This window comes from Phyllobates terribilis, unplaced genomic scaffold (genome assembly GCF_046119375.1).
Source record: "Phyllobates terribilis strain yellow unplaced genomic scaffold, ASM4611937v1 Scaffold_8__6_contigs__length_399053987, whole genome shotgun sequence".
Classification (NCBI taxonomy): domain Eukaryota; kingdom Metazoa; phylum Chordata; class Amphibia; order Anura; family Dendrobatidae; genus Phyllobates; species Phyllobates terribilis.
The window spans coordinates 242100673-242127662 of NW_027362768.1; the positions used below are offsets into that span (position 1 = coordinate 242100673).

The following is a 26990-nucleotide window of genomic DNA, read 5'->3' on the forward strand; positions in this document are numbered from 1 at the left end:
ACATGATTATAAAATGGCACAAAAATTAAGCCAAAATAACTAGCATACATAAAGTCCCTCCAGGAATGGATATGAACACATTTGAGCCAAATTGCACAACTTTTTAAAAAGTCTCATTTGAAAAAAATCGGTCTAAAACATCTAGAAAAGCCACATTGACGTAAAAATCTGAACACTAAACGACAAAACACAACTTTTAAAGAGGTGCTGATTGTTTGATGAATTTATTGCAAATCAAAAAGTCACGAATTCAGGAGGTCGGTCAAGGCAAAAAACCAGGAGAAATGCAATGATCAATCCGGCCCTGTGGCTATCTAAAAACTATAGCTGAAAGAGGAGGTATATAGAATATTATAGACACACAATATAATTTCTCCATACTTTTCTCTTCAACCAAAAGTAATAAAAATGACAACTATTCCACTAGACATTTGACCTTAATTTTTCTTAATAAATTAAAAAAAAAAAAAAAAAGAAAAAAAAAGCAAAGCTTCAAATGGATTTTCAGAAATAATGCATATATTTGGCAATTCTAATTTACAACAAACATACAAATAAATGTGTAATAATGGCAAACAGAAAACTGTTATTTGGGAGAGATGCGGAAGTGTCATTTAACTCATTTCTTTTCATCCGACCAAACCACTTCATAGTCTCCATATCGGCTTCTCAGCTTTTCGGCTGTGATGGAGTGATCGGCTTTTCCATATCCCTGGAAGAGATAACAGCATGGCACGTAACGTCACTAGACAGGCGGTAGATACAAGCTCATAAGGTGACATCTGGTACACAGGCCAATGCTGTTTGCATGGCACTGACAGTGAAAAAAAGTCACAAATTCCTTTTAACCCCTGAATACCACCAGTGTTTTAAACCGAATATTTAGACATGGTATTTCAAAGAAACCTAGCTGTCAGGTGTTACAGGCAAACCATTAACCCTTTCGCTGCAAGAGGTTTCTCACCATTTTGCACCTTTGGTGGCCACGATAATTTTTGTACTTTTAATTAGTAAAACTTAAATTACTAAATAATAAATTGATAATTTCTGAAAGTAGACACCTGGCACATTGAGAAAATGCCACTCAGCATTTTATACATGCAGGCGCCTTCATGCAATTTTGAGTCGCAGTGATATTTTTTTTTAGAAACACAGGAAAATTGATATTAATGCTAAAAACATGACCCAAATAAAAAAATTAGATATAGCACACCTCCTTAAAATGAAGACTCAACCTGTGCAGAGTCCATACATGCTACCTAGGCCTATCTCTATTTTATATATCTTTAAAAAGCATCAGACCTGGAAAGATCCAAAATGTGGTTTTATGCTGAAAAATTAAAATCTAGCAGGCGTCACTGTACGTAACATTAACTCAAATGCCTTTACACATCCATTTTAGTTCTGAGATTTTTTTTTCCATGACACATTCTACTTTATGCGAATAGTAAATTTAGGTTGATATGTTTTGGATTTATTATATAAAAATGAAACTTTAAAAAAAAAATTGTATTTTAGAAACATTTGAGGTGTCTGCCCTTAAAACACAGTCATACCACACAAGAGTTAAAGGGAATCTATCAGTATATCAATATATAATCAATAACAGATCAGATAACTAAGGATAAACATTGTTGTACTGTAAACATGCGTAGAATCTGCTATAAGTATCTGACGGTAGCAAGAGCCAGAAAGGGGTCTGGATTTCATCCAACAAGACATTTTAGTGGAAAAAATGTAGCGTAATTTTTCATTCCAATTAGCATGAATTCCTGTGAAGCACCCGAAAGGTTAATCTTCCTGAATGTTGGTTCTGAATACTTTGAGTGGTGCAATTTTTAAAAATGGGGATCCGCAAGGTCAATTCAAAAGTCAAGTAGTCTTTCGAAAAATAGGATTTGTAAATTTCCTTGGGAAAAAAAAAAAAAAAAAAATTGCCGCTAAACCCTTCTACCATCCTAACAAAATAAAGGGATGTTTGAAAAATGATTCTGATGTAAAGTAGACATATTAAATGTAATTTAATTTTTCAGCGCTGGAGTGGTGCTTTAAAAACCCCTTCATGACCGGAGCATTTTCCGTTTTTGCATTTTCTTTTTTTGCTCCTCTTGTTCCCAGAGCCATAGCGTTTTTATTTTTCGGTCAATATGGCCATGTGAGCGCTTATTTTTTGCGGGACAAGTTGTACTTTTAAACGCCATTACTAGTTTTACCATATAGTGTACGGGAAAACGGGAAAAAAATTCCAAGCGCCGTGAAATTGCAAAAAAAGTGCAATACACATTTATTTATTTTTTTTACCACATTCACTGAATGCTAAAACTGACCTACCATTCTTACTCTCCAGGTCATTATGGGTTTGTAGATACCAAACAAGTATAGGTTATTTTTTATTTAAGTGGTAAAAAAAAAATCCAAAGTTTGCTAGAAAAAAAAAAAAAAATGATGCCATTTACCGATACCCGTAGCGTCTCCATTTTTCTGGATCTGGGGCCGGGTGAGGGCTTAGAATCATAGAATTATTCTTATTTTTTGCGCACCGAGCTGAAGTTTTTATTAATACCTTTTTGGGGTAGATCCGATGTTTTGATCGCCCGTTATTGCAGTGTTGTGGTGACCAAAAAAAACGTAATTCTGGCGTTTAGAATTTTCTCGTTTCACCGTTTACCGATCAGATTAATTTTTTTTATATTGATAGATCGGGCGATTCTGAACGCGGTGATACCAAATGTGTATGTGGGATTTATTTTTTATCATTTTATTTTGAATGGGGGGAAAGGGGGGTGATTTAAACTTTTATAATTTTTTTTTTTTTTTTATATTTTTTAAATTTTTTTTTCTTTTCCACTTTTTGCTTGCTTCTATAGTCTCCATAGGAGACTAGAAGCAGCACTTGTCTGATCGCCTCTGCTACATACATACAGGTGATCTGCTGATCATCTGTAGCAGAAATGGTCCTGTGCTATGAGCGCCACTAGGTGGCGCTCATAGCGACCAGCTCATGACAACCACTGGGGACTGCTGCAGACCCCGGGTTGTCATGCCGACCCATTGGTGACCCGCGATCACGTGACAGGGTCACAGATGGGCGGGGTAAGTGACGCACTTCCGGCGCGACGCTGTTAAATGCTGCTGTCAGAGATGGACAGCGGCATTTAACTAGTTTACAGCCGTGGGTGGATCGCGATTCCACCCGTGGCTGTTGGGGGCACATGTCAGCTGTAATAATCAGCTGACATGTGCCCGGTTCAGTGCGGGCTCACCGCCAGAGCCCTCACTGAACCGGGTGTCATGACACAGGAAGCATTAATACGTCCTATGTCATGAAGGGGTTAAATCTAAGCCCCCTGCCCCCGGTTATATACTCACCCTTGGCATCTTCACAGTTTTTTCGGTGCTGCTCCGGTCTCCCAGCTCCATCTTGTGACAGTAGCTTTTGACTGGCCAGAAGTCAGAAGCTACGTCACAGGCTCTCAATATAGGTCTATTAGAGCCAGAACGAGACTCCCATAGACTTGTATTGAAAAGTGACATCCAGCGCACTCCATGAAACACTGGAGCAGTAGGCAGGTTACTTTTCACCGAAGACTGACTGGAGCAACGCCGGAATGGGAGGAAGGCGGCGACAGGTGAGTAAGAGACAGGGGGCAGGGGACTTACACTTAAAGCACCACTCCAGCAGTGCAATAAAAAAAACGATGAAGTGGTGCTTTAAAGGACTGCCTAGGACTATTTTGTTGTTTTTACTATGGGCCGAAAAACTAAACAGGCAGACTGTTGCTAACAGAGGTAACTACCTGACTGTTCTACCTGGTGTTGGCTCAGAGCTGCTCCACATTAGCAGAGCAGCTCTTCTTCCGGGCTGCCATGTTTACGGGGCGTGAATGCCATCATGCCGATTCACAGCCGGCTTCCCGCAGTTAGGTAGCGGTGAGCCGGCAGTCAAGCAGCATGACATCGGCAGTCACGACCTGTCAATATAGCAGAGTGGAAGAGAATGTGTGGTCAGCAGAAGGAATGCGCTGAATCGCCTGCAGGAGGGGTCAGTGACCACTCTTAGCTGACAGTGATTTGCACTAGGCATAACAGGCAGATACCTGCCTGTTAGTTCTTAAGCCCATAGTAGGAAAAAAAAAAAAAAAAAAGTCCCAGACAACCACTTTGTATTCAAAATTTTTCTGCCCTTAATTACCAAAATATATGCCCCTGAAGCGTCGTCACATGAAGTCACTGAGCTCAGCAGCACGTGACATCAACCCTGGCATTGCCGCTGAGCTCTGTGCAAGAACCACTACAGTAAGTTCAGTAATTGGCTAGAGCTATGACACGCACGGTTGACGTGACGTACCCATTGCACTCAAAACACTTCGAGTGTAGCAGCAGCGTGGAGCTATCACTGGGAGCACAAACTAATCAGAAGTTAAAATTCAACATCATGAGCATTATATTTCTCCTTTACACCCAAGGATCGTGAGTACCAGCTGAATTTTTTGTTTCGGGTATTTTACAGAATTTAGAATCCACTTTCCTGAAAGTGGACAACCTCTTTAATGAGGGTTCCCCTCGAACAAATTAAATTTTAATCAATAGATCTTGAAATAATAAAAAGTTCCACAATTGGGTGCATTTAAAAAACATGTTCCTGTGCTGAGATAATCTTATGTGCCCCTGCTGTGTACTGTGTAATGGCTGTGTGTGACCATACAGGAACATTGTCTGATCATACACAGCTCCTGGGCAGGGGAGAAAGCAAAAAAGTAGACAGACATTACAGCAGGGGATCACAGCTGATTTTATGAGGTAAAAACATGTTGTTAACCCCATACGGTTCAATGACGGTCTGTATACCCTCTCTTGTTTCCTCCCCTGCCCAGGAGCTGTGTTATGATCAGACCATGTCCCTGTATGGTCACACACAGCCATTACACAGTACACAGCAGGGGCACATTTATAAGATTATCTCCGCACAGGAACATTTTTATTTTAAACAAATCTGTCATGAACAGTACTACCACGGCCACTTGTGGTGACACCACTTGCTAGCGATACATGTGCCTCGTGGGTCACACACACACCACCCAGCTTTCCCAAGCACCTGATAGGTACTCTACTTGCACTCTTGTATGCACAGAGTAACACAACCAAGCTATTCTCACCCCTTTCACGGTTTGTGGATACGCTTCGAGCAGCAAAGAGCAAACGTATTAAATTTTAGATTTAACCCCGTCATGATCGGAGCATTTTCCATTTTTCCGTTTTTGGCTCCTCTTCTTCCCAGAGCCATAACTTGTTTAATTTTTCGGCCAATAAGGCAGTGTGAGGGATTATTTTTTTTGCGGGACAAGTTGTACTTTTGAGCAACATCACCGGTTTTACCATGTAGTGTACTGGAAAATGGGAAAAAAATTGCAGTGAAATCGCAAAAAATGTGCAATTCCACAGTTCCTTGGAGTTTTTTACCACGTTCACTGAATGCTAAAACTGACCTGTCATTATGATTCTCCATGTCATTACAAGTTTGTAGATACCAAACATGTATAGGTTCTTTTTTTTATTTAAGTGGAGAAAAAAAAAATATCCAAATAAAAAAAAAAGTCACTATTTTCCAAGACCCGTAGCGCCTCCATTTTTCGGGATCTGGGGCTCGGTGATGGCTTATTGTCTGCATGCCGAGTTGATGTTTTTTATTGACACCATTTTGGGGTAGATCTGATGTTTTGGTCGCCCGTTATTGCATTTTACTGCAATGTTGCGGCGACCAAAAAAACTTAATTCTGTTGTTTTAGAATTTTTTTCTTGTTACACAGTTTATCCATCGGATTAACTATTAATTTTATATTGATAGATCGGGCGATTCTGAACGCGGCGATACCAAATGTGTGGTTGTGTGCTTTTTTATTGTTTTATTTTGAATAAGGGCGAAAGGGTGGCGATTTAAACTTTTATACATTTTTTATATTTGTAAAAACATTTTTTTTTTTGCTTACTTCAATAGTCTCCATGGGAGACTAGAAGCAGCACTAGCCTGATCACCTCTGCTGCACACAGGCGATGACCAGATCGCCTGTGTGTAGAAGATTTGCTTACTTGCTATGAGCACCGACCACTGGGCGGCGCTCATAGCAATCTGGCAGCGACAACCACAGGGGTCTCCTGCAGACCCCAGGTTGTCATGCCAACCCATCGGCGACCCGCGATCATGTGATGGGGTCGCTGATGGGTGGGGCCAATGACACGCTTCCCGGAAGCGCGAGATAAATACCGCTGTCAATCTCGCATTTAAACTGGTTAACAGCCGCGGGTGGATCGCGATTCCACTCGCGGCTGTTGGGGCACATGTCAGCTGTATAAATCAGCTGACATGTGCCCGGAAAGGTGCACACAGGGGGATCTGACGTGGGGCATACGTTTACACTCCACGTCAGAAAGGGGTTAATATACAAAAAAAAAGTACAATGCTTGAAAGTATTACACAATATGAAATAATAACGACATACATACAGGCAAAACCAGTATGAAATAAAAGGGATAAATACATATACGCCTTATGAATTGAATCCATGAGAGCTACTAATAGAGGAGAACGCCGTGTGAAATATGGACATACCTACAATGCACCTTGTGTCTCCTGGGGTCTGGCTTGGATATTCGATAGATGAGATGTTTATAAAGAGGTCTACCAGATTCCCCATTCCTCCCTCAGCTGAGGCAGGAGGATGGTGGATTCGATCATGATCCAGTTTTAGGCCATATTTCCGCGGTCTGTCATTTTCCCTGGGGAACGTACTACAGAAACAATATGGCCATCATCTTCCTGAATATCATTCGAGCATTCTATACATACCAGACACATATAGTGATAAATTCTTAATTCAGGGAGATATTGCCTTCCTGTGGATTGCCAGTTAACACAACTTTTGCAACTTTACGCACAGATGAGAGTATGCTCCCCGATCATCCATGGATTGTGTCAAACTGGGATTTTATAGATATGGTATGGAAAATATTGTATTGTGATGTGAGGTCTCTGATAAGGAGCTGTACTGTCTTCTTTAGGTCAGGTCTCTTAACCTTGCATTGATTAGCACCTCTTTGGTAATCAGGCTGTACAGTCACAGTTTTCCCTTCAAACAACTGTCAGCAACTTGGTAATTATTCTGTGTACACACTCCATGTAAGCTCTCCATCAGATAACCTGCTTCAATTTCCTGTTCACAGCTGGGGGTGCAGACAGAGATCCAATGTCCCCAGCCTTTGCTCTGTATAACTATAACTCCATTTATGACATTATATTGTAGAACTTATTTTAATTACAATATCTATTCATTAAAATGCACTTTAAGTATATTTTCCCAGCTTTTAAAATCCTGTTTGTAGGTTGTCTTTATAGATCAGTTTCTTAGGCTAACAAAGTAGAAATATAATGCCCAAAATGTTGAATTTTAACATCCGATCTGTTTGTTCTTTCCAATATATAAGAAGCGGTAGAAGAAGAGAGAGCGAGTAGAAATGGCATGAAAAAAACAATATTTTTATTATTCAAATATAAATATGTAATAGTGACACAAGGAAAATAAACACAATGACAATGGGTGATCATTGAATTAGGAAAAGCCCCGCTACATCTTGAGACCCCCTCAAATATATATATTCCTGTACATCATGGATTCGAGCAAAAATCCACAAGAGGGTAAGAGGAGAGAAAGAGGGGGGAGAAGACTAAATAATGAATCAAGGTACTCCCCTAGATAGTTAGTACACCCTCTCTAAGATATGGGGGGCACAGGGAGGCAGATGTTTCCAACCACGGAGGGCCTCGACGCAATAAAGCCGTCGCGTCGAGGCCTTCCGTGGTTGGAAACATCTGCCTCCCTGTGCCCCCCATATCTTAGAGAGAGTGTACTAACTATCTGGGTGAGTACCTTGATTCATTAATTATTATAGTTTCCCACTTGGGTATTTGAGATAACGGGTATCTCACCCTTGCTGATTGACATCCTGTACTCTCCCTATGTTTCTACCTCCCCCGCGTATTTTGTCTTCTCCCCCCTCTCTTTCTCTCCTCTTACCCTCTTGTGGATTTTTGCTCGAATCCATCATGTACAGGAATATATATTTAGGAGGGGTCTCAAGATGTAGTGGGGCTTTTCCTGATCCAATGATCACCCATTGTCATTGTGTTTATTTTCCTTGTGTCACTATTATATATTTATATTTGAATAATAAAAATATTGTTTTTTCATGCCATTTCTACTCGCTCTCGCTTCTTCTACCTTGCTTTTCGAGTAGGCATTTTTTCCTTGCGGTTATGGGTGGCGAGCAGGTTTCTCTTGTCACCACCTATCCATGAGTTGGTAATATGCTGGCCATAGTGTTTCTCATATAAGAAGAGGTGTCTGGTAGTAGCTTACACCCCTCTCACCACTGTGAATATGTACGTATGAAAGTCAGGAGTGCTAGACGGCAGCCATCTAAAGTGTATGAACACCTAGATCAAAACTATGTGAAAAGGTTAGGCAAAAAGCTTCAAATTTATAATTCAAGTGCCCTTGAAGAACAATAAGGCGTACGTACAGTAGATTCACCAAAGATCCGTATCTTCTTGTCTTTACTGTTGTGCTCTATTTTCCCTCCCCCAAGGCATTTACACTTCAGGCCCAGTGCTTGCATTTCTGGTTCCAGCTTTTCAAATATATGATCTGTTGAAAAAGAAACAGCATAAACTACAATCATGACTAACGCAGAAAATACTTGGATATGGATCTAATTAGCAAAAATATTTTCCCTCCATCTTCATAGTCTGTATCTGAAGCTCAAGTTTTCCAAGCAAATTTTCTAGAATATCCATTACATATGTTTTGTAAAGCAGCATTCACCATAGGAAAATTTCTGTTTTATATTAAGAAATGTCAGAAAGTTTGCTATATTTTATCCCCTTCACATTCCATTATGTGCTATTATGTTATGGAGCGGGTCCAGCTGTAAGGAGCTGAGCAAACTCCATACAAGACAATTTTCGGGATACGGGGTTGTGTGAGGCTTATTTTTTTGCACCCTTTGCTGCCATTTTTACTGATACCATTTTGGGGTAGATATGTTTTTTCATTGCCTCTTATTGCAATACTGATCAATCAAAAAAAAAAAAAGGTACTTCTGGCGTTTTTAGTTTTTTCTCGTTATGCTGCTTACCGATTGGAATAATTTATTTTATATTTTCATAGATGGGACTTTTATGAACTTAGCGATACCAAATACTGTATTTTTTGGACTATAAGACACTTACAGTGGGGGAAAAAAAAAGTATTTAGTCAGCCACCAATTGTGCAAGTTCTTCCACTTAAAAAGATGTGAGGCCTGTAATTGACATCATAGGTAGACCTCAACTATGAGAGACAAAATGAGAAAACAAATCCTGAAAAATCAGTCTGATTTGTAAAGAAATTTTTCTCAAATTTTGGTGGAAAATATGTTTGTTCAATTACAAAAGTTCATCTCAATACTTTTATATATCCTTTGTTGGCAATGACAGGTCAAACGTTTTCTGTAAGTCTTCACAAGGTTGGCACATACTGTTGCTGGTATGTTGGCCCATTCCTCCATGCAGAGAACAGTGATGTTTTGGGGCTGTCGCAGGGCAACATGGACTTTCAACTCCCTCCAAAGGTTTACTAAAGGGTTTAGATCTGGAGACTGGCTAGGCCACTCCAGGACCTTGAAATGCTTCTTACGAAGCCACTCCTTCGTAGCCCTGGCAGTGTGCTTGGGATCATTGTCATGTTGAAAGACCCAGCCACGTTTCATCTTCAATGCCCTTGCTGATGGAAGGAGGTTTGCACGCAAAATCTCACGATACATAGCCCCATTCATTCTTTCATATACACGGATCAGTCGTCCTGATCCCTTGGTAGAGAAACAGCCCCAAAGCATGATGTTGCCACCCCCCATGCTTCACAGTAGGTATGGTGTTCTTTGGATGCAACTCCGCATTCTTTCTCCTCCAAACACGACAAGTTGTGTTTCTATCAAACAGTTCTACTTTGGTTTCATCTGATCATATGACATTCTCCCAATACTCTTCTGGATCATCCAAATGCTCTCTAGCAAACTTCAGATGGGCCCTGACATGTAATGGCTTAAGCAGGGGGACACAGCTGTCAAAGCAGGATCTGAGTCCCTGGCAGCGTAGTGGCTTACTGTGTAACGTTGGTCCCAGCTCTCTGCAGGTCATTCACTAGGTCCCCCCGTGTGGTTCTGGGATTTTTGTTCACCGCTCTTGAGATCATTTTGACCCCACGAGGTGAGATCTTGTGTGGAGCCCCAGATTGAAGATTATCAGTGGTCTTGTATGTCTTCCATTTTCTAATTATTGCTCCCACAGTTGATTTCTTCACACCAAGCTGCTTGTCTATTGCAGATTCAGTCTTTCCAGCCTTGTGCAGGGCTACAATTTTGTTTCTGGTGTCCTTCGACAGCTCTTTGGTCTTCACCATAGTGGAGTTTGTAGTGTGACTGTTTGAGGTTGCGGACAGGTGTTTTTTTTATACTGTTAACAAGTTCAAACGGGTGCCAGTGCTACAGGTAATGAGTGGACGACAGAGGAGCCTCTTAAAGAAGTTACAGGTTTGTGAGAGCCAGAAATCTTGCTTGTTTGTAACTGACCAAAAACTTAATTTTCCACCAAAATTTGAAAAAAAAAAAAAAAAAATCAGACAATGTGATTTTCAGGATTTGTTTTCTCATTTTGTCTCTCATAGTTGAGGTTTACCTCTGATGTCAATTACAGGCCTCTCTCATCTTTTTAAGTGGAAGAACTTGCACAATTGGTGGCTGACTAAATACTACAGGTGGGGGAAAAAGTGTGTGTGTGGTGTGTACACATACATAGTACAGACCAAAAGTTTGGACACACCTTCTCATTTCAAGATTTTTCTGTATTTTCATGACTATGAAAATTGTACATTCACATTGAAGGCATCAAAACTATGAATTAACACATGTGGAATTATATACTTAACAAAAAAGTGTGAAACAACTGAAAATATGTCTTATATTCTAGGTTCTTCAAAGTAGCCACCTTTTGCTTTGATGACTGCTTTGCACACTCTTGGCATTCTCCAAACTTTTGGTCTGTACGAATAAATAAATAGATATAGATATAGTTATAGATATAGATATATATAGTTATAGATATATATAGTTATATATATATATATATATAGTTATATAGATATATCTATATATAGATAGATATATATAGTTATAGATAGATAGATAGATAGATAGATAGATAGATAGATAGATAGATAGATAGATAGATAGATAGATAGATAGATAGATAGATAGATAGATAGATAGATAGATATCTCATGCACATATAGAGATATACTGCTCAAAAAAATAAAGGGAACACTCAAATAACACATCCTAGATCTGAATGAACGAAATATTCTCATTGAATACTTTGTTCTGTACAAAGTTGAATGTGCTGACAACAAAATCACACACAAATCATCAATGGAAATCAAATTAACCAGAGGTGTTTGATATCTTGCTCCTGTGGCTGCCATTGCGACTGCTCGAGCCGCTGTCTGTGTGAGGTGTCCGTCTGCCTCTTCCGTTGCTGAAGAGTGGGGGGGGGGGTTACCTGATGCTCATGACTATCCTGGTCAGCCATTTCACAGAAGAGTGAGCCACGCTCCCAGGATAACCCCCCCCCCCCCCCCATAATATAGGGCCATCCAGAGCCTGCTCCGGTTCAAGGGCCCTCCCCCCCACCCCCCCTTTCCAGACCGAGGCTCCAAACAAAAAAAAAAAACGGTCCGGGAGCGCTTTAAAGGGCGCCGCTATCTTGGATCGGGCGCTACCCAGAAGTTGCGGAACGCGGCCGACTGAGGCGACAGGGAGAGAGCGGCGCAGCAGTCTACGGGAAACCGGAGCCTGCTTCACCGCGTGCGCCCGCTCGGACGCAGGACCCAAGGGAGCTGCGGACGGCGCTTCTGGAGGCTGGAACTTGGTGCACAGGCCAGTACCTGTTCTTCCACACCGGAACAGACCCAGGTAAGTTTTCTTCTTTCCAGACAGGTTCCCATCAAGGACAGGAAACCAACTGAAGCGAGGGAGAGGTACCGCCCTTTTATTTCAGACGGTTTCCTGTGCTTGATGGGGCGGATCCCCCTCTCAAGGTGTGCTGTCATGGGTGAGGGGAAAATATATGTATGTGGGTTAAGAACTGGCTCAGTGATAGGAAACAAAGGGTGATTATTAATGGAACACACTCAGACTGGGTCACAGTTAACAGTGGGGTACCACAGTGGTCAGTATTGGGCCCACTTCTTTTGAACATATTTATTAATGACCTTGTAGGGGGCATACAGAGTAGTATTTCAATATTTGCAGACACTAAACTCTGCAGGGTAATCAATACAGAGGAGGACAATTTTATATTACAGGAGGATCTATGTAAACTAGCAGCTTGGGCTGATAAATGGCAAATGAGCTTTAATGGGGATAAATGTAAGGTAATGCACTTGGGCAGAGGAAATAAAATGTATAATTATATGCTTAATTGTAAAACACTGGGCAAAACTGTCACTGAAAGACCTGGGTGTATTGGTGGACGACAAGCTCACGTTTGGTCGCCAGTGTCAGGCAGCAGCTGCAAAGGCAAATAAAATAATGGGATGCATTAAAAGAGGCATAAATGCTCATGAGGAGAATATAATTTTACCTCTATACAAGTCATTAGTGCGACCACACTTAGAATACTGTGTACAGTTCTGGTCTCCGGTGTATAAGAAAGACATAGCTGAACTAGAGCTGGTGCAGAGAAGAACGACCCAAGGTTATTAGAGGACTGGGGGGTTTGCAATACCAAGACAGGTTATTACACTTGGGGTTATTTACTGTGGGAAAACAAAGGCTTAGGGGTGATCTTATTACTATGTACAAGTATATGAGGGGACAGTACAAAGACCTTTCTACTGATCTTTTTACTCTGAGGCCTGAGACGGGGACAAGGGGGCATCTTCTACGTCTGGAGGAAAGAAGGTTTAATCATAATCACAGACGCGGATTCTTTACTGTAGGAGCAGTGAGACTATGGAACTCTCTGCCGCATGATGTTGTAATGAGTGATTCACTACTAAAATTTAAGCAGGGCCTGGATGCCTTTCTTGAAAAGTATATTACAGGTTATATATACTAGATTCCTTGATAGGGCTTTGATCCACGGAACTAGTCTGATTGTTGTATGGAGTCAGGAAGGTATTTTTTTTTCCCCCAATGTGGAGCTAAGCGTTTGCCACATGGCTTTTTTTTGGCCTTCCTCTGGATCAACATGTTAGGCTATGGGTTGAACTACTATGTTACTATGATAACGGGGGGCAGAATAGCGATGATGAGACACTTGGGGGGGGGGGGGGCAGAACGGCGATGATGAGACACGTGCATTGGGGGCAAAATGGTGATGACACAGGAGCAGGATGTATTTTATTCTTAAGGATACTGTTTTCAGTGAGGGGGAGGTCCTGTTACTGTGCAGGACGACAATATGTCGCTTTTTTTCTTCATCTGGTGTAGTGTAGAAGTTGGGGAAAAAATTGGGGAATGAGCTCAGCAAACTGCTCTAGATAACTCTGTTATTTTCTGCAGCGACGAGTCCTGGCTGGAAGAAGTGATGGTGATCTGCACTGGATGAAGGACTTCAACTAGAGACGTCACCGGTGAGTTACCGTGTTACCTGTACACTGACACTATACACTACATACTATAACAGGGCTCCTGTGTATAATGGCACTGGTGATCCCTGTGTTATCTGTACACTATTCTACAGAGCTCCTGTGTACGTCGTCACTGGTGAGTCAGTGTTATTTGTATACTGACACTATACACTGTATACTATGTACAGAGCGCCTGTGTATAATGGCATTTATGGAAATATTAGTGTTTTTTTTATTAATGATCAGTATTATAGTATTCAGTCACTATGTGATGGTAATATGTGGTCCGGCCATGGTGTGACGGTACTTGTTCCTTGTATGTGGTATTATTCGGTCACTATGTGTTAGTAATATGTGGTTTGGTCATGGTGTGGCGGTATTTGTTCCTTGTATGTGGTGTGGTATTATCGGACAGTTTTAAAAATGTATGTGACACATTCCCATAAAGAAAAATATATCAAAGAGTATTGGGTATTATAAGAAATGTTTAGTAGGGTAGTGTAGAGTAGGGCCGGCCAGAAGAGTCTACCTTGTCATGGTGGCGGTTTAAGAAATCTTTTGATCAAAAGCTGTTGGCTAGGTAATTGATATGGTGTTCAATGGGAACTGTTAACATGTGATTGCTGCAGAACTGTAGATTTTCCAAGAGTGGACGGTGGGACTGTGGAAGGTTCGAGGGGTTGAGGCGGAGCTGGGGTGGAGCCTCAAGGGGGCCCGAAAATTTTTGCAAGTATGGGGCCCTGAAATTCCTGGTGGCAGCCCTGCATATGTGTATGTGATGTAGGTATATTTATCTGTGGTACATCCATGTATTCTCATGTGTTCGTATGTGGCATTTCAGTTCCTGTTTGAAAAGGCCATGTGTGGTAGAGCTGAAGTGTCACATGTATTCATTCACTTGTATGTTCACATTTCATGATGAGTGCGGTGCGATTTTTTTGTTTCCTCTGGAGAATCTGTCCCTGTTCTGTACCACCTGTGATATAGAGCGTTGCCTGAAGTGACCCTGACAGATGACACACGCTGCTCCACCCACTGGCGGAGTTTCAGATAAAACCATACTTTAAAAGCCGCCATGGAACCAGTCGCATTGTGCACTAGTTAGACAGATTTTTCTCGGTGGCTTCTCCCACCCACTTGCAGTGATCTACGGGTTTCTAGTCACGCATGCAGTAATACTGGAGACTTGTCAGTCACTGGCAGCGGGTGGGGAGAAGCCGCCGGGTCACAGCTCTCCGATTTATCCACTATGCGGCTCGGTCCCTTGCAGCTTTTAATGCACGTTCTTCTCGGAAATGCCGCAGCGTTTCAGAGTCACGCATTTCTGGCTGAGATCATACAGAAGGTGCCTGATACTCGCTGCCCAGGATGATGGCTATCAGCTCTCAGGCTCCCTTTAAAGGCGTTTTGCAAAATAATCAAAGCGTTTCACATCGGCAGTAATACTTGGACATTAAAGAGGTTATCTGGTAAAAGGTTCTTAGACCTTGTAAAAATAAAACAAAATTAATCCTACTCACCTGCAGTCGCCCTCCTGGATCCGGTGCAGACTGATCTGTGAACTGCACCAGGAGCAATAATGTCACCATTCTACCAGACACAGGAGCAAATTTGGGGGAAGAAAAGTGCGCCTTATGGTCCGAAAAATATGGTATGTCACTGCTCTACCAGACACATGACTGCTTGCAATGCATGCAGTTCAAAGCACTTGACTGCTGCAGCCTATCACAAGCTGCAGCAGTCATGTGTCTAGTAGAGCGTTGACATACCTTATTTTTTTCAGACCATAAGACTTTCCACTTCTCCCCCTCCCCCAAATTTGGGATGAAAGTCATAAGTTACTTACCGGTAACAGGATTTTTCGGAGACCATGACAGCACCACGAGAGAGGGGATCCACCCCCACAAAGGACAGGAAACCTACAGGCTTAAAAGGGGCCGCCCTATCTCTCGCCTCAGTTTGGATTACAGAGCATCGAGAGGACCACCAGGTTAGTAGACATAGCAAAACAACCATAAAAATAATATTTTTATACACCACCACTAAGTGAGAAAATTTTAATTAATAAACGAGGAGTGTTCCCATAAAGTGAAGGGAGGGAATATAAGGGTGACGTCATGGTCTCCGAAAAATCCCGTTACCGGTAAGTAACTTATGACTATCGGTCGACCATGACAGCACCACGAGAGAATTGCAGAGATGAAGAAGTCTAGGGAGGGACCACAGCCTGGAGCACCATTCTTCCAAAGGGGAGGCTAGATGAAACCCCCAAATCCAGTGTATAGTGCCTATAGATGGTAGATGGAGAAGACCAGGTAGCAGCCTTACATATGTCTTCCATCGAGACACCCGTCTTCTCCGCCCACAAGGTCGCCACTGCTCAGGTAGAGCGAGCCTTCAACCCCTGTGGCGCTTCCTCACAGCTGGAGGCATAGGCTAGAGTAATAGCCTCCCTGATCCACCTAGCTATGGTGGACTTGACAACCTTAAGTCCCTTTCTAACCCCTTGGTAGGAGATAAATAAAGAACTATCATTCCTGAAAGCTTGGGTGACCGAAAGGTACCTAATCACACATCTTCTAACATCTAAGGAATGGAATTCAGCCCCTTTTTGGTTACTTGGATTAGGACAGAATGAGGGTAGGATTATTTCTTGGAGTCTATGGAAAAGGGAAGCTACTTTAGGGAGATACGCTGGGTCAGTTCTAAGAATTATTCTATCATGAAAGGTGAAGCTTAAGACGGAGCCTGGATGTCACTGATCCTCCTAGCTGATGTTAGAGCTATTAGAAGCGCTGTTTTAAGGGAGATGGACTTGAGGGTTGCTGAATCTATGTTCAAAGGGTGAACTAGTTAATGCTTTTAGAACTAAATTTAGATCTCAGGGAACTAAACTGCTTTTGATAACAGGCCTGGATCTAAAACACATCTTTGATAAAGCGAGAAATCCAATCATTTCCCGCCAAGTCACAGTTATATAGGGCACCCAAGGCAGAGACTTGGACTTTAAGGGTACTTGTTGCCAACCCCAACTCAAAGCCCTTCTGTAAAAACTCTAAAATTTTACCAATTGGTGCCCCCTCACCAACCGTAGAACCAGAAAAAGATAAAAAGGTCTTCCAAGTGCTAGAGTAAATTCTGGTAGTGACAGGTTTTCTACTATGCATTAGTGTAGCCACTAGGTCTCGAGAGAATCCTTTGCGTTCTAGCAGAGACCTCTCAAGTTCCACACCGTCAAGTGGAGGCCAGGAGCTTGAGGATGGCCTATTGGACCCTGGCCGAGGAGATACGGAATCTCGGGCAGAACCAAGGATCTGAGATGGACATGTTCCTCAGACATGAGAACCAGGGTCTCCTGGGCCAAAGGGGGGAGACCAGAAGGACCCTCGCCTTGTCCTCTCTGATCTTTCTTAGAACCATGGGAAGAAGATTCAATGGGGGAAGGCATAGGCCAGACTGAAATCTCAAGTTACTTGGACAGCGTCCACTGCCAGGGGGTTTTCTCTGGGATTTAGGGAGCAAAAGAGCTCTGCCTTTCGATTTAGTCTTGCAGCAAAGAGATCTACCACCGGAAGCCCCCATCTATTTGGGAAAAAATGTCCAGCTTTAGTTCCCAATCGCCCTGTCTCAGAGAATAGCGGCTTAAGTAGTCTGCCTTTATGTTTTCTTTTCCTTTGATATGGAGGGCCGTTAAGGAAAGGAGACGGCATTCCGAAATCTGAAAAAAAATGATCCGTCACTCATCAGTGATCCTGAACGTGTACCCCTCTGATGGTTCATGTAAGCTACCGCTATCCTATTATCTGAAAGGATCCTAAAGTTTTTATCATGAAGGAAAGGCAAGAAATGATTAATCGCTTTATCCACGGCTAGCAGTTCTTTAGTGTTGGAGGAAAGACCCTTTTCAGCGTCTGACCAGGACCCCTGGGCCACCATATCCCCCAGATGGGCCCCCCACCCACGGAAGCTTGCATTGGTTTTAATTAATCTTAGTGACTCTAAACACCCAGGGAACTCCTCGTGACAGGTTCGCCTTGTTCACCCACCACTGCAAGGACTCAACTGAACGGGGTGACAAGGACATTCGTCCTTCTAAGAGCCCATCTAACAAAACCTCATTATGTAGAACGTCCGTCCCACTGTAGAACCCTGGAGTGGTATTGTGCCCACAGAACCCCAGGAAGGCAAGATGACAGGGTACCCAACAAGGACAGCGCATCTCTAAGGGACATGACCAGGTTTGATAATGCTTTCCCTACTAGAATTTTAACCTTTTGTTTTTTGGCTTCCGGGACGAAACATATTTGAAGGTCTGAATCCAGCATAATACCCAAGAACTGCTGTAGTTTTGAAGGCACTACCCTAGATTTTTCTAGATTCAGAATCCAGCCCAGACTTTCTAAGATGGAGGATACTAGTTTTAGGTGATTATCACATTGGGAGGCTGAGTCTCCAACTATCAAGAAATCATCCAGGTAAGGGATAATTAAAATATGATGTTCCCTAACATGAGCCATGACTTCTGCTATAACCTTAGTAAATACCCTGGGTGCTATGGCCAGACCAAACGGTAGGACTCAAACTAGAAATGTTTAAATTTCTCCATCTATGATGAAAGCCACCCTAAAAGGTATTTCTGGAAATCCATATGTATAAGTACATGGTAATAGGCGTCTTTTAGATCTAACACTACCATGTAACAGCCTGAAAAAAGTTAAATCAACAATAAAGTAACAGATTCCATCTTAAAGGTGGGAACGATCAAAAACTTATTAAGGGCTTTTAAGTTAATGATGCACCTAAATGAACAGTCAGGCTTAGAAACCAAAAAGAGAGGAGAGTAGAATCCTAGCCCCTTTTCTGCTGTCGGGACTTCCACTAGGACAGCTTTACGAACCACTGAGGAACGGTTTGGGGTCAAGATGAATCTCCCACGAGGAACCTGTCGAAACTCGAACCCGAACCTGGGCTGCAAAGTCATTGACTCAGCTTCCGGGGCCCTCGGTTAGAAGAGCCGAATAGGAGCCCTCTACCTTTCGGTCTGAGGTCTTCCCATTTCTCCTGACCCTTCGGCGGTCTTTTTCGTAGAAATTCTTCTTCTATGGAAAGGACGTTTATAAGCGGGAATAGACAAGCTAGGGAAACCTTTCTTTTTGTCACTAGCTTTATCCAGAAGCTCATCCAGAACAGGCCCAAAAAGATGCTCTCCTTCACATGGAATAGTACAGAGTCTCGTTCTTGCCTGAATATCACCTGGGCAACATTTAAGCCACAGGGCTCTACGAGCTGCGTTGGACATGGCAGCTGACCTCGCTGTCAATCTGACTGAATCCGCAGAGACATCCGCCAGGAAGGCTGCTGCCCCCTGTAAGAGTGACATATCTGATAAAATCTCTTTCCTGGGGATGTTATTTCTCAGACGGGATTCAAGTTGGTCCAACCATATCATTAGGGACCTGGCAGTACAAGTAGCGGCAACCGCTAGCTTTAAGGCCCCCGCAGACGTTTCCCAGGTCCCTTTGAGAAAGGTGTCAGCTTTCCTATCCAAAGGGTCCTTAAGAGCTCCCGTATCGTCAAAGGGGAGAGACGATCGTCTAGATGCCTTAGGTATGGCCACATCTATTTTGGGGGCTTTCTCCCAGGAGGAAGAAGCTGAGTCTTCAAAGGGGTATTTCCTTTTAAAGAATGGAGGGAGAACACCCTTTCTCTCTGGCCTTTTTCATTCTCTACGTATCAAATCCTGAAGTTTATTGTTAAAGGGAAAACTTATTTTCCTTTGCCCCAGCCCCCTGAACATTACATCCTGGACTGATTTCTCTGGTCTGGCATCTGTAATACCCATGGTTGAACGAACCACTTTAATCAAACCATCAACTCCATTAAGTGGGAAACAATGCTGACCCGCACCACTGTGAGGAAGTGGAAGATGAAGAGGCCGAGTTGTCCGAGTCCAACTCATAAGCCGACGACAGGGAGTCATCAGGGGCTGGGGAGATAACAGTCTGTATCCACCTTTCCCTTTTTAGAGAGGATTTTACTAATTTCAGACTTGACCAAGGTTTTCAATCCTGAGGCCAAACTAGGGGTTTCCTCCACTAGAGTGATTTATACAGGACGGACACAATTTTTTGGGATACAAGTCAGGAAGGACAGTGTTACACAATGCACATTGAAAATGCTTGGTCTTGGAGGCACACTTCTTCCCCTATTAGAAATCGAAGAGGAGAAGGGATACTCCATTACTAAGTGAACTTTCTCGAAGATCACTTACCCAGGCGGCTCAAAGGGCTGGTACCGATTTGGAGGAAGGACCTTTCTCAGCCGGGGGATCATCCCTGGAGGCTGCAGATTCGTCCATCCTGCTGGAGCCATGATGACTGGACTTAGACGCCGAACCTCGTTTTCCTGAGGACCGGGCATTACCAGTAACACGAGGGCGATGCACCTTTTGAAGCTCCCCAAACAGCGGCTGAGATGGTGGAGATGGCAGCTGCTGAATTTGCTGCTGCTGCTCCCTATCAGTCTCCATGATAGGGAGAATAGAAGCTGGGAAGCCCCGAACAACGGTGCCTGGGCCAGTTAAATAGCACCACCCTTCCCTCAGCCACCTGATTTAAAATTAAATATATCTTAACACGGCACTTACAACTTAGATGCACGTGACCAGACTTCCAGGTCCCGGTCACGTGACGGCCCCGAGGTGCGGTGACATCATCAAGCCGCGACTCACAGGAGGAGGCCGGAAGCAAACACGCCCACGCGAACCCCGAGGACGCCAGGATGTTCAGCCGTTGCCGCACCGGGTAGGCTCTGCTGAACCGACCGGGCTGCTCCCCCACATAACATCCAGACCACCATCCTCCGTTGGGTGACGATGGGAATGACAGCCCACGCAACCCGCTATACACTTTAGGGCGTTGGTGGGCTTGCCATCCCAGATAGAGGCGCAGTCCCACTGCAGTCCGGACCAGACCAGGGGCAGCCCCCTCTCAGATAGGGGCGCAGACCTGTCTGTAGCATTTGATGATAGGGCTGCCACCCCAGATAGGGGCTCAGCTCCCACGGCTATCCGAAGCAAGGATGCTGTGCATTCCCCAGATAGAGGTGCACAAGCATAGCTGACGCTGGAGCTGCCGATCCCAGATAGGGTCGCTGCTCAACAGCTGTCGCCAAATTTAACGAAGGTCTTCCACGAGCCTGTTAAAGGTTCCCTCCATCAAGGACAGGAAACCAAAACTGAGGCGAGAGAGAGGGCCGCCCCTTTTAAGCCTGTAGGTTTCCTGTCCTTGGTGGGCGGATCCCCTCTCTTGTGGTGCTGTCATGGTCGATCGATAAAATGTGGGTTCGTCTTATGGTCCAAATGTAGCTTACCGGGGAGTTGTGGTGGTGGAGCGGGATCGCAGGAAGGAGGGTCCCTCCTTCAGGAACTTAGCGACAGAAGCGGTGCGATGCTGCAGGCCAGGTATCGGGGGTCAGGCAGAGCTTTCCTGGCGGCCTTTTTTCTGAAGCAGTGGGCCGCATGCGCAGACTGGGATCTAGGCCCAGCCGACATATCAACCACGCCTGTGCCGCTTTCAGGGGCCATTTCCCTGTAGACTATGGTTTCAGGAAGATGGTCGTCGGAAAATCAATACACTCCGCTCTGCCTCACCATCGGCACCGCAGCATCTCACCACTTCTGCCGTCAATGGGAAAGTCACATTCCCTGATGTATCCGTTTCCCAGAGCCTCAGTCCACACAGAGTGGAGCAGCACAACAGTGGAACGTGGCAGGGGAGTGATATTTTTGCTTTCTTTTCTCAGTCAGTACTTATAGGGTTAACATACTCTGTGGTGATGTGCACCATTGTGGGAGCGTTTATTCTGTGTTTGGGGGAATTACACTGGTGGGGCCATTATACTGTATGAGGTGATCTGAAGGGGGGGGGGGGGGGGGTCATGCTATGTGAGGGGATCATACTGTTTTGGAGACTTTTGGTTCCTCATACTGTACGTGTCGGGAATTTCACTGTTGGTTGGGGGCATCATGCAGTGTGTTAGAGGCATTATACTATATGGGTCCACAAAAGGTGTAGTATTGTAGTGGTGAAAACATGCTTTCCCAGCAGCCACCGGTGGAACGTGGAAGAGGGACCCTCGGCTGCAGCGAGCGGCCAGTGAGAGCGCCGCTCACAGGCAGAACCTGCAACATAAGGTATTTACAGAGATACTTATGCCCACATGCTGAATACATTGGGCAACTTAACCCCTTTCAGACGTGGTCAGTAATAGTACGCACCACGCCGGAAAGGCCGGTTCAGAGGGGGCTCCGCCGCTGAGCCCGCACTGAACCGGGCACGTGTCAGCTGATTATTACAGCTGACATGTGCCCGCAACAGCCACAAGTGGAATTGCGATCCACCCGCGGCTGTTAACTAGTTAAATGCCGCTGTCAGTGTCTGACAGCGGCATTTAACAGCGCTGCGCCGGAAGAGCGGCCTTAGCCCCGTCCATCAGTGACCGGGTCACTGATGGGTGGGCATGAGAACCCGGGGTCTGCAGCAGACTCCAGTGGTTGTCATGTAAAGATTGCTATGAGCGCCACCTAGTGGCACAGGAGCATTTCTGCTACATAAAAGGTGATCTGCTCATCGCCTCTATGTAGCAGAGGCGATTGGACAGTTGCTGCTTCCAGTCTCCTATGGAGATTATAGAAGCAAGCAAAAAATAAAAATATAAAGTTTAAATCACCCCCCTTTTTGCCCCATTCAAAATAAAAAAAAAATAAACCCCACATATACATATTTGGTATTGCCGCGTTCAGAATCGCCCGTTCTATCAAGAAAGATTCCAAACGCCAGAATTACGTATTTTTGGTCACTGCAACATTGCAATAAAATGCAATAACGGACAATTAAAACATCGGATCTACCCCAAAATGGTATCAATAAAAACGTCAGCAAGGCGCGCAAAAAATAAGCCCTCACCCGGCCCCAGATCCCGAAAAATGGAGAAGCTGTGGGTCTCGGAAAATTGTGCCATTTATTTATTTATTTATTTTAGCAAACTTTGGAATTTTTTTTCACCACTTAAATAAAAAAGAACATATACATGTTTGGTGTCTATGAACTCGTAATGACCCGGAGAATCATAATGGCAGGTCAGTTTTAGCATTCAGTGAACGTGGAAAGAAAAAAAAACTGTGGAATTGCATTTTTTTTTTTAGCAATTTCACCGCACTTGGAATTTTTTTACCGTTTTCCAGTACACGATATGGTAAAACCAGGGCTGTGGAATAGGTAAGCCAAACCTGCGACTCCGACTCCTCAATTTCCCTTACTCCGACTCCCACATATATTGCTTATAGTTAAGTGAAAAATTGATTGCAGTACAATGTGAACATCAGACATTTAATCATTTTTATGATCAATAATCAAGATATTTAGATAGAATATAATATATATTTATTGGAATACAACTTTAGAACACAAACTGTAATAAATTGTAAATATTTAATATTCGATATATAATATATATAATATGCACTATGTAATAGACTATGTAAGTGGCAAAAAACAGTTTTCAACAAAAACATACTAAATAACATTTGTGCAGTCTATGAATTTGTTCTAAGAAATAGTATCGCCTCCATCAGATCCTCCTTCATAGGTAACCTCAAATCTGACCTAATAATTTTAAGGCTAGAGAACAACCTCTCTACACTAACTTGAGTTGGAGGCAAAGCCGTAACCACATGGGCAACATCTCTAACAATTTCCGGGTATCAAGGAATTGCCTCATGCACAGTCAGTTTTGATGAACGGTTGAATTTTTCCATTTCTTTGAGAGCAAGTGAAACATTTGGCTGAAATATGGTCAATCTGCTTGCTATAGGAGACGGAGTGAAATCTTTTTCCTTGCGGCAACGCTTTGCCTGCTCCATGTCATCCAAATACTTGTCAAAGTCAAACTCCTCATCTGATGAGGATGACGATATGGCAGCAGTAGCACTGTCAGGACCCAAGTCCTCTAGCGCCTGGCAGTCCTCCTGTAGGCCACTCATCCTAACTGCTACCTCAGTCAGAGCTTCTTTTCCTTTAGTAAGCTGTTGATCATCAAGCAGTATATGATGACTTGGGTCCACATAAACAGCTGCCAGAATTTTTTTTTATTTTCCAATAGCTGTGTCTCTCTCCGTTTCATTGAAGCAGAAATGCCATCTGCGATTAAACCTCCTCTTTGGGACAGGCAAAATAGCAAGTTCTTCCACTCCCTTATGAAAATGCCAGGAGTTAAATCCTCAGCTTGTAATTTTTTTAGTCATGGTAAATGGGTGATTAAGCAATTCCTTCAATTCAGCCACCTGTGTCCATTGACCTTCATTTAGGGTTACCTGAGGGTTTGCCATATCTATAAGAAACGGTTTTAGTTCAAGCAATCGCTCAATAATTAAATAAGTGCTGCCCCACCGAGTGGCTTGATGGACAATTGCCCCTTTCCCAGCACGTCTCTTCAAGATGGAATCAATTTTAGGGGTTCTGGGGGCAATAACCAATTTCCTCACTTTTCCAATCAGATTTCCAGCATGTCCCTCTTGCAGACTATCTCTTATTGCCAGCTGCAGCGTGTGCACAACACAGCGCATGTGATGAATAGGAAAGTGTTTTGAAGCAGCTTCAACAAGATCATCTATTTCTGAAGTATAATTTTGCTGTTCTTCTGTTGTAATATCTGTTTGTTCCTCAGTTACATGAACAGCACTGTGGCCTTCCATCTCAAACATGCTGAATCCTAAATTTTCTTCTAGCTGTTGTTCATTACTCTCATTCATCAGTTTAATTGTACTTATCATGTTTGAAGCATTGTCCGTTACAATAGCAAGAACCTGTTCCTCTTTGAGTTCGTAATCTTGCAGAACTTTTTTCACTAAGGCCTGGAGAAACTGGCTGGTGTGATCAGCTTTAGTATCTTTTACTGCCAGTGTCTTGGTAACAATATCTTTGTTGTCACAAACATATCGAGCATTGATGGCAAAATAGTTCACTCTGTGACGTGTGCAGGCATCCATTTTAAGAAACATGAAGCGTCTTTTGAGAGTCTTTTTAAAAATATTCCCCACAAACTGCATTGATCTACTGCACCCAATTTATTATATATTTTAGGAGTTGGAGTCGGTCCATTTTATACTGACTCAGACTCCACAGCCCAGGGTAAAATTAGTAATGATGTTTAAAGGTACAACTCGTACCACAAAAAATAATGCCTCACACGGCCATAATGACCGAAAAATATAGCCATATGCTATGGCTCTGGGAAGAAGGGGAGCAAAAGACGGAAAACTCAAAAACTGAAAATGCTCTGGTCATGAAGGGGTTAAAAAAAGGTAACTGATAACCCCTTTAAATGTTATGAGGCATACCATTTTTTTACTCTTCCTGTGCGCCGTGACCCCAACTACACCACCAGGAAAGATGGGGGGCCCGATTAGGACTTTTGCTATGGGGCCCCATGCTTTCTATGTACGCCCCTGACCAAGGGCTTCCATTATGGCTAAATTACTGTGTAAGGCTGTGTGCCCACGTAGCGTTTTACAAGCGTTTTTGATGCGGAATTTCCGCAGCGGAAACGCTTGTAAAATGCTTGGTAACCCGCACCCCATGATCCCCAATGGGTTTCCGCAACTTCTATGCACATGCTGCGGATTTTTCCGCAGCGTTTATGCCGCGTTCAAAAATCCGCAGCATGTCATTTAATTTTGCGTTTCCGCAAGCGGAATTGCCTTTGTCCAATGCATAAAAAACGCAAGGCAATTCCGCATGTGGAAAACGCGTGATAAACGCGCGAAAAAAGCGCGATAAACGCGTGCGGAATTCCGCATGCGTTTTTCCAGGAGAGGACTTGCATTTATGCAGCAGAAATTTTCTGCTTCATAAATGCAACGTGGGCACATAGCCTAAGGCTATGTGCCCACGATGCAGAAATGCTGCATATTTTTTCCGCTTCTCCCTGGCAGGAAAAACACAAGTGGATTTTACATGCGTTTTTCCCGCCAGGTAGAAGTGTTTGTGAAGCGTTTCTGCATGCGGTTATCAAGTGCTTTTCCAAGCGATTTTAGCATTACTTGGAAAAGTGCTTGACAACTTGGTCAAACTATATAAATCCATGCAAACGGCCTGGATTTATATAGTGTGTCCAAGTAATAGTTTAAAAAAAAAAAAGTGTAAGAATGGTAAAAAAATAAATATTATACTTACCTTCCGATGTCCCCCGGCCTCCTCAGCGATGCGTCCGGTCTCCCCGGTGTCTCGCGGTGGTGTGAAGGACCTGCGGTGACATCATTGAGTCATGTGACAGGTCACGCGACCGCCGACGTCAGCGGTCTCGTGACCTGTCACATGACTAAATGACGTCATGTCAGGTCCTCACACCACCGCACGCATCGCTGAGGAGGCCGGGGGACATCGGAAGGCAAGTATAATATTTATTTTTTATTTTAAATTCTTTTTTTTTCACAGGTTCTATGGTACCCGGGTCTGGAGGAGAGTCTCCTGTCCTCTACACCCGGGTACCATCTGCACATTGAATCGCTCCACAGCCGCATCTGAAGATCCAGTGATGCGGATTCCATGCGTTCCAATACAAGTCAATGGCAGCAAAAACGCCAAGCTTCCGCAAAATAATTGGTAGTGCTGCGTTTTATTCCACAATGATAATCTGCAGTGGAAATTTCCGCAGAATGTGCACAGCACATGTGGATTATCATTGGGGAACATGGGGCACGTAATACCAAGAGTTTTTTAAGCGTTTACGCTGTGGAAATTCCCGGCAAAAACACATGAAAAACGCATAGTGGGCACGCAGCCTAAGTCCCACACTATAACCACCTTCACCAGAAGGTTTTTCTGTGGGCGCTCAATTAGGTTTACACACACCCACGTGTGGACACGGGTCTGACAGGCGGCGTGCTCAGGCAGACGTGGCCGCAGCATGGGAGCCGGTACACGGCCGCCTCTCCGCAGTAGTCAGCAGCACAGTGGAAGCCATGGAGCAGCGCTCCCGCCGCAGCCACTTACTGTGGAACTCGGCAGTGCTGGTTCCGCGCACGATATCCCGGTGCCGGTCCGGCGACTCCGGGCTCACTCTCACCAGGACGTACTTGTACACCCCGTCAGGGTCTATGAGGACCTCGGGCACAGAATCCAGAGCAGACATAGCTGTTACCGCTCCTGATCAGCCGCGAGAGGGGCGGGGCCTATGGTCACGTGGAGGCTCTATTAATACTGTCTATGGCCA

The 26990-nt window shown here is 43.7% G+C and overlaps 1 protein-coding gene across 1 annotated transcript; it reads right to left on the reverse strand.

The window, feature by feature from the left end:
- Positions 1-208: 208 nt before the first annotated feature.
- Positions 209-26980, reverse strand: LOC141157161 (14 kDa phosphohistidine phosphatase-like). The gene is made up of 3 exons (XM_073644080.1): positions 26771-26980; positions 8575-8699; positions 209-712 (listed from the first exon to the last, which is right to left on the reverse strand). Exons 1-3 carry the CDS (start codon positions 26907-26909, stop codon positions 620-622), a joined length of 357 nt encoding a protein of 118 aa, XP_073500181.1. The 5' UTR covers positions 26910-26980; the 3' UTR covers positions 209-619.
- Positions 26981-26990: the final 10 nt, after the last annotated feature.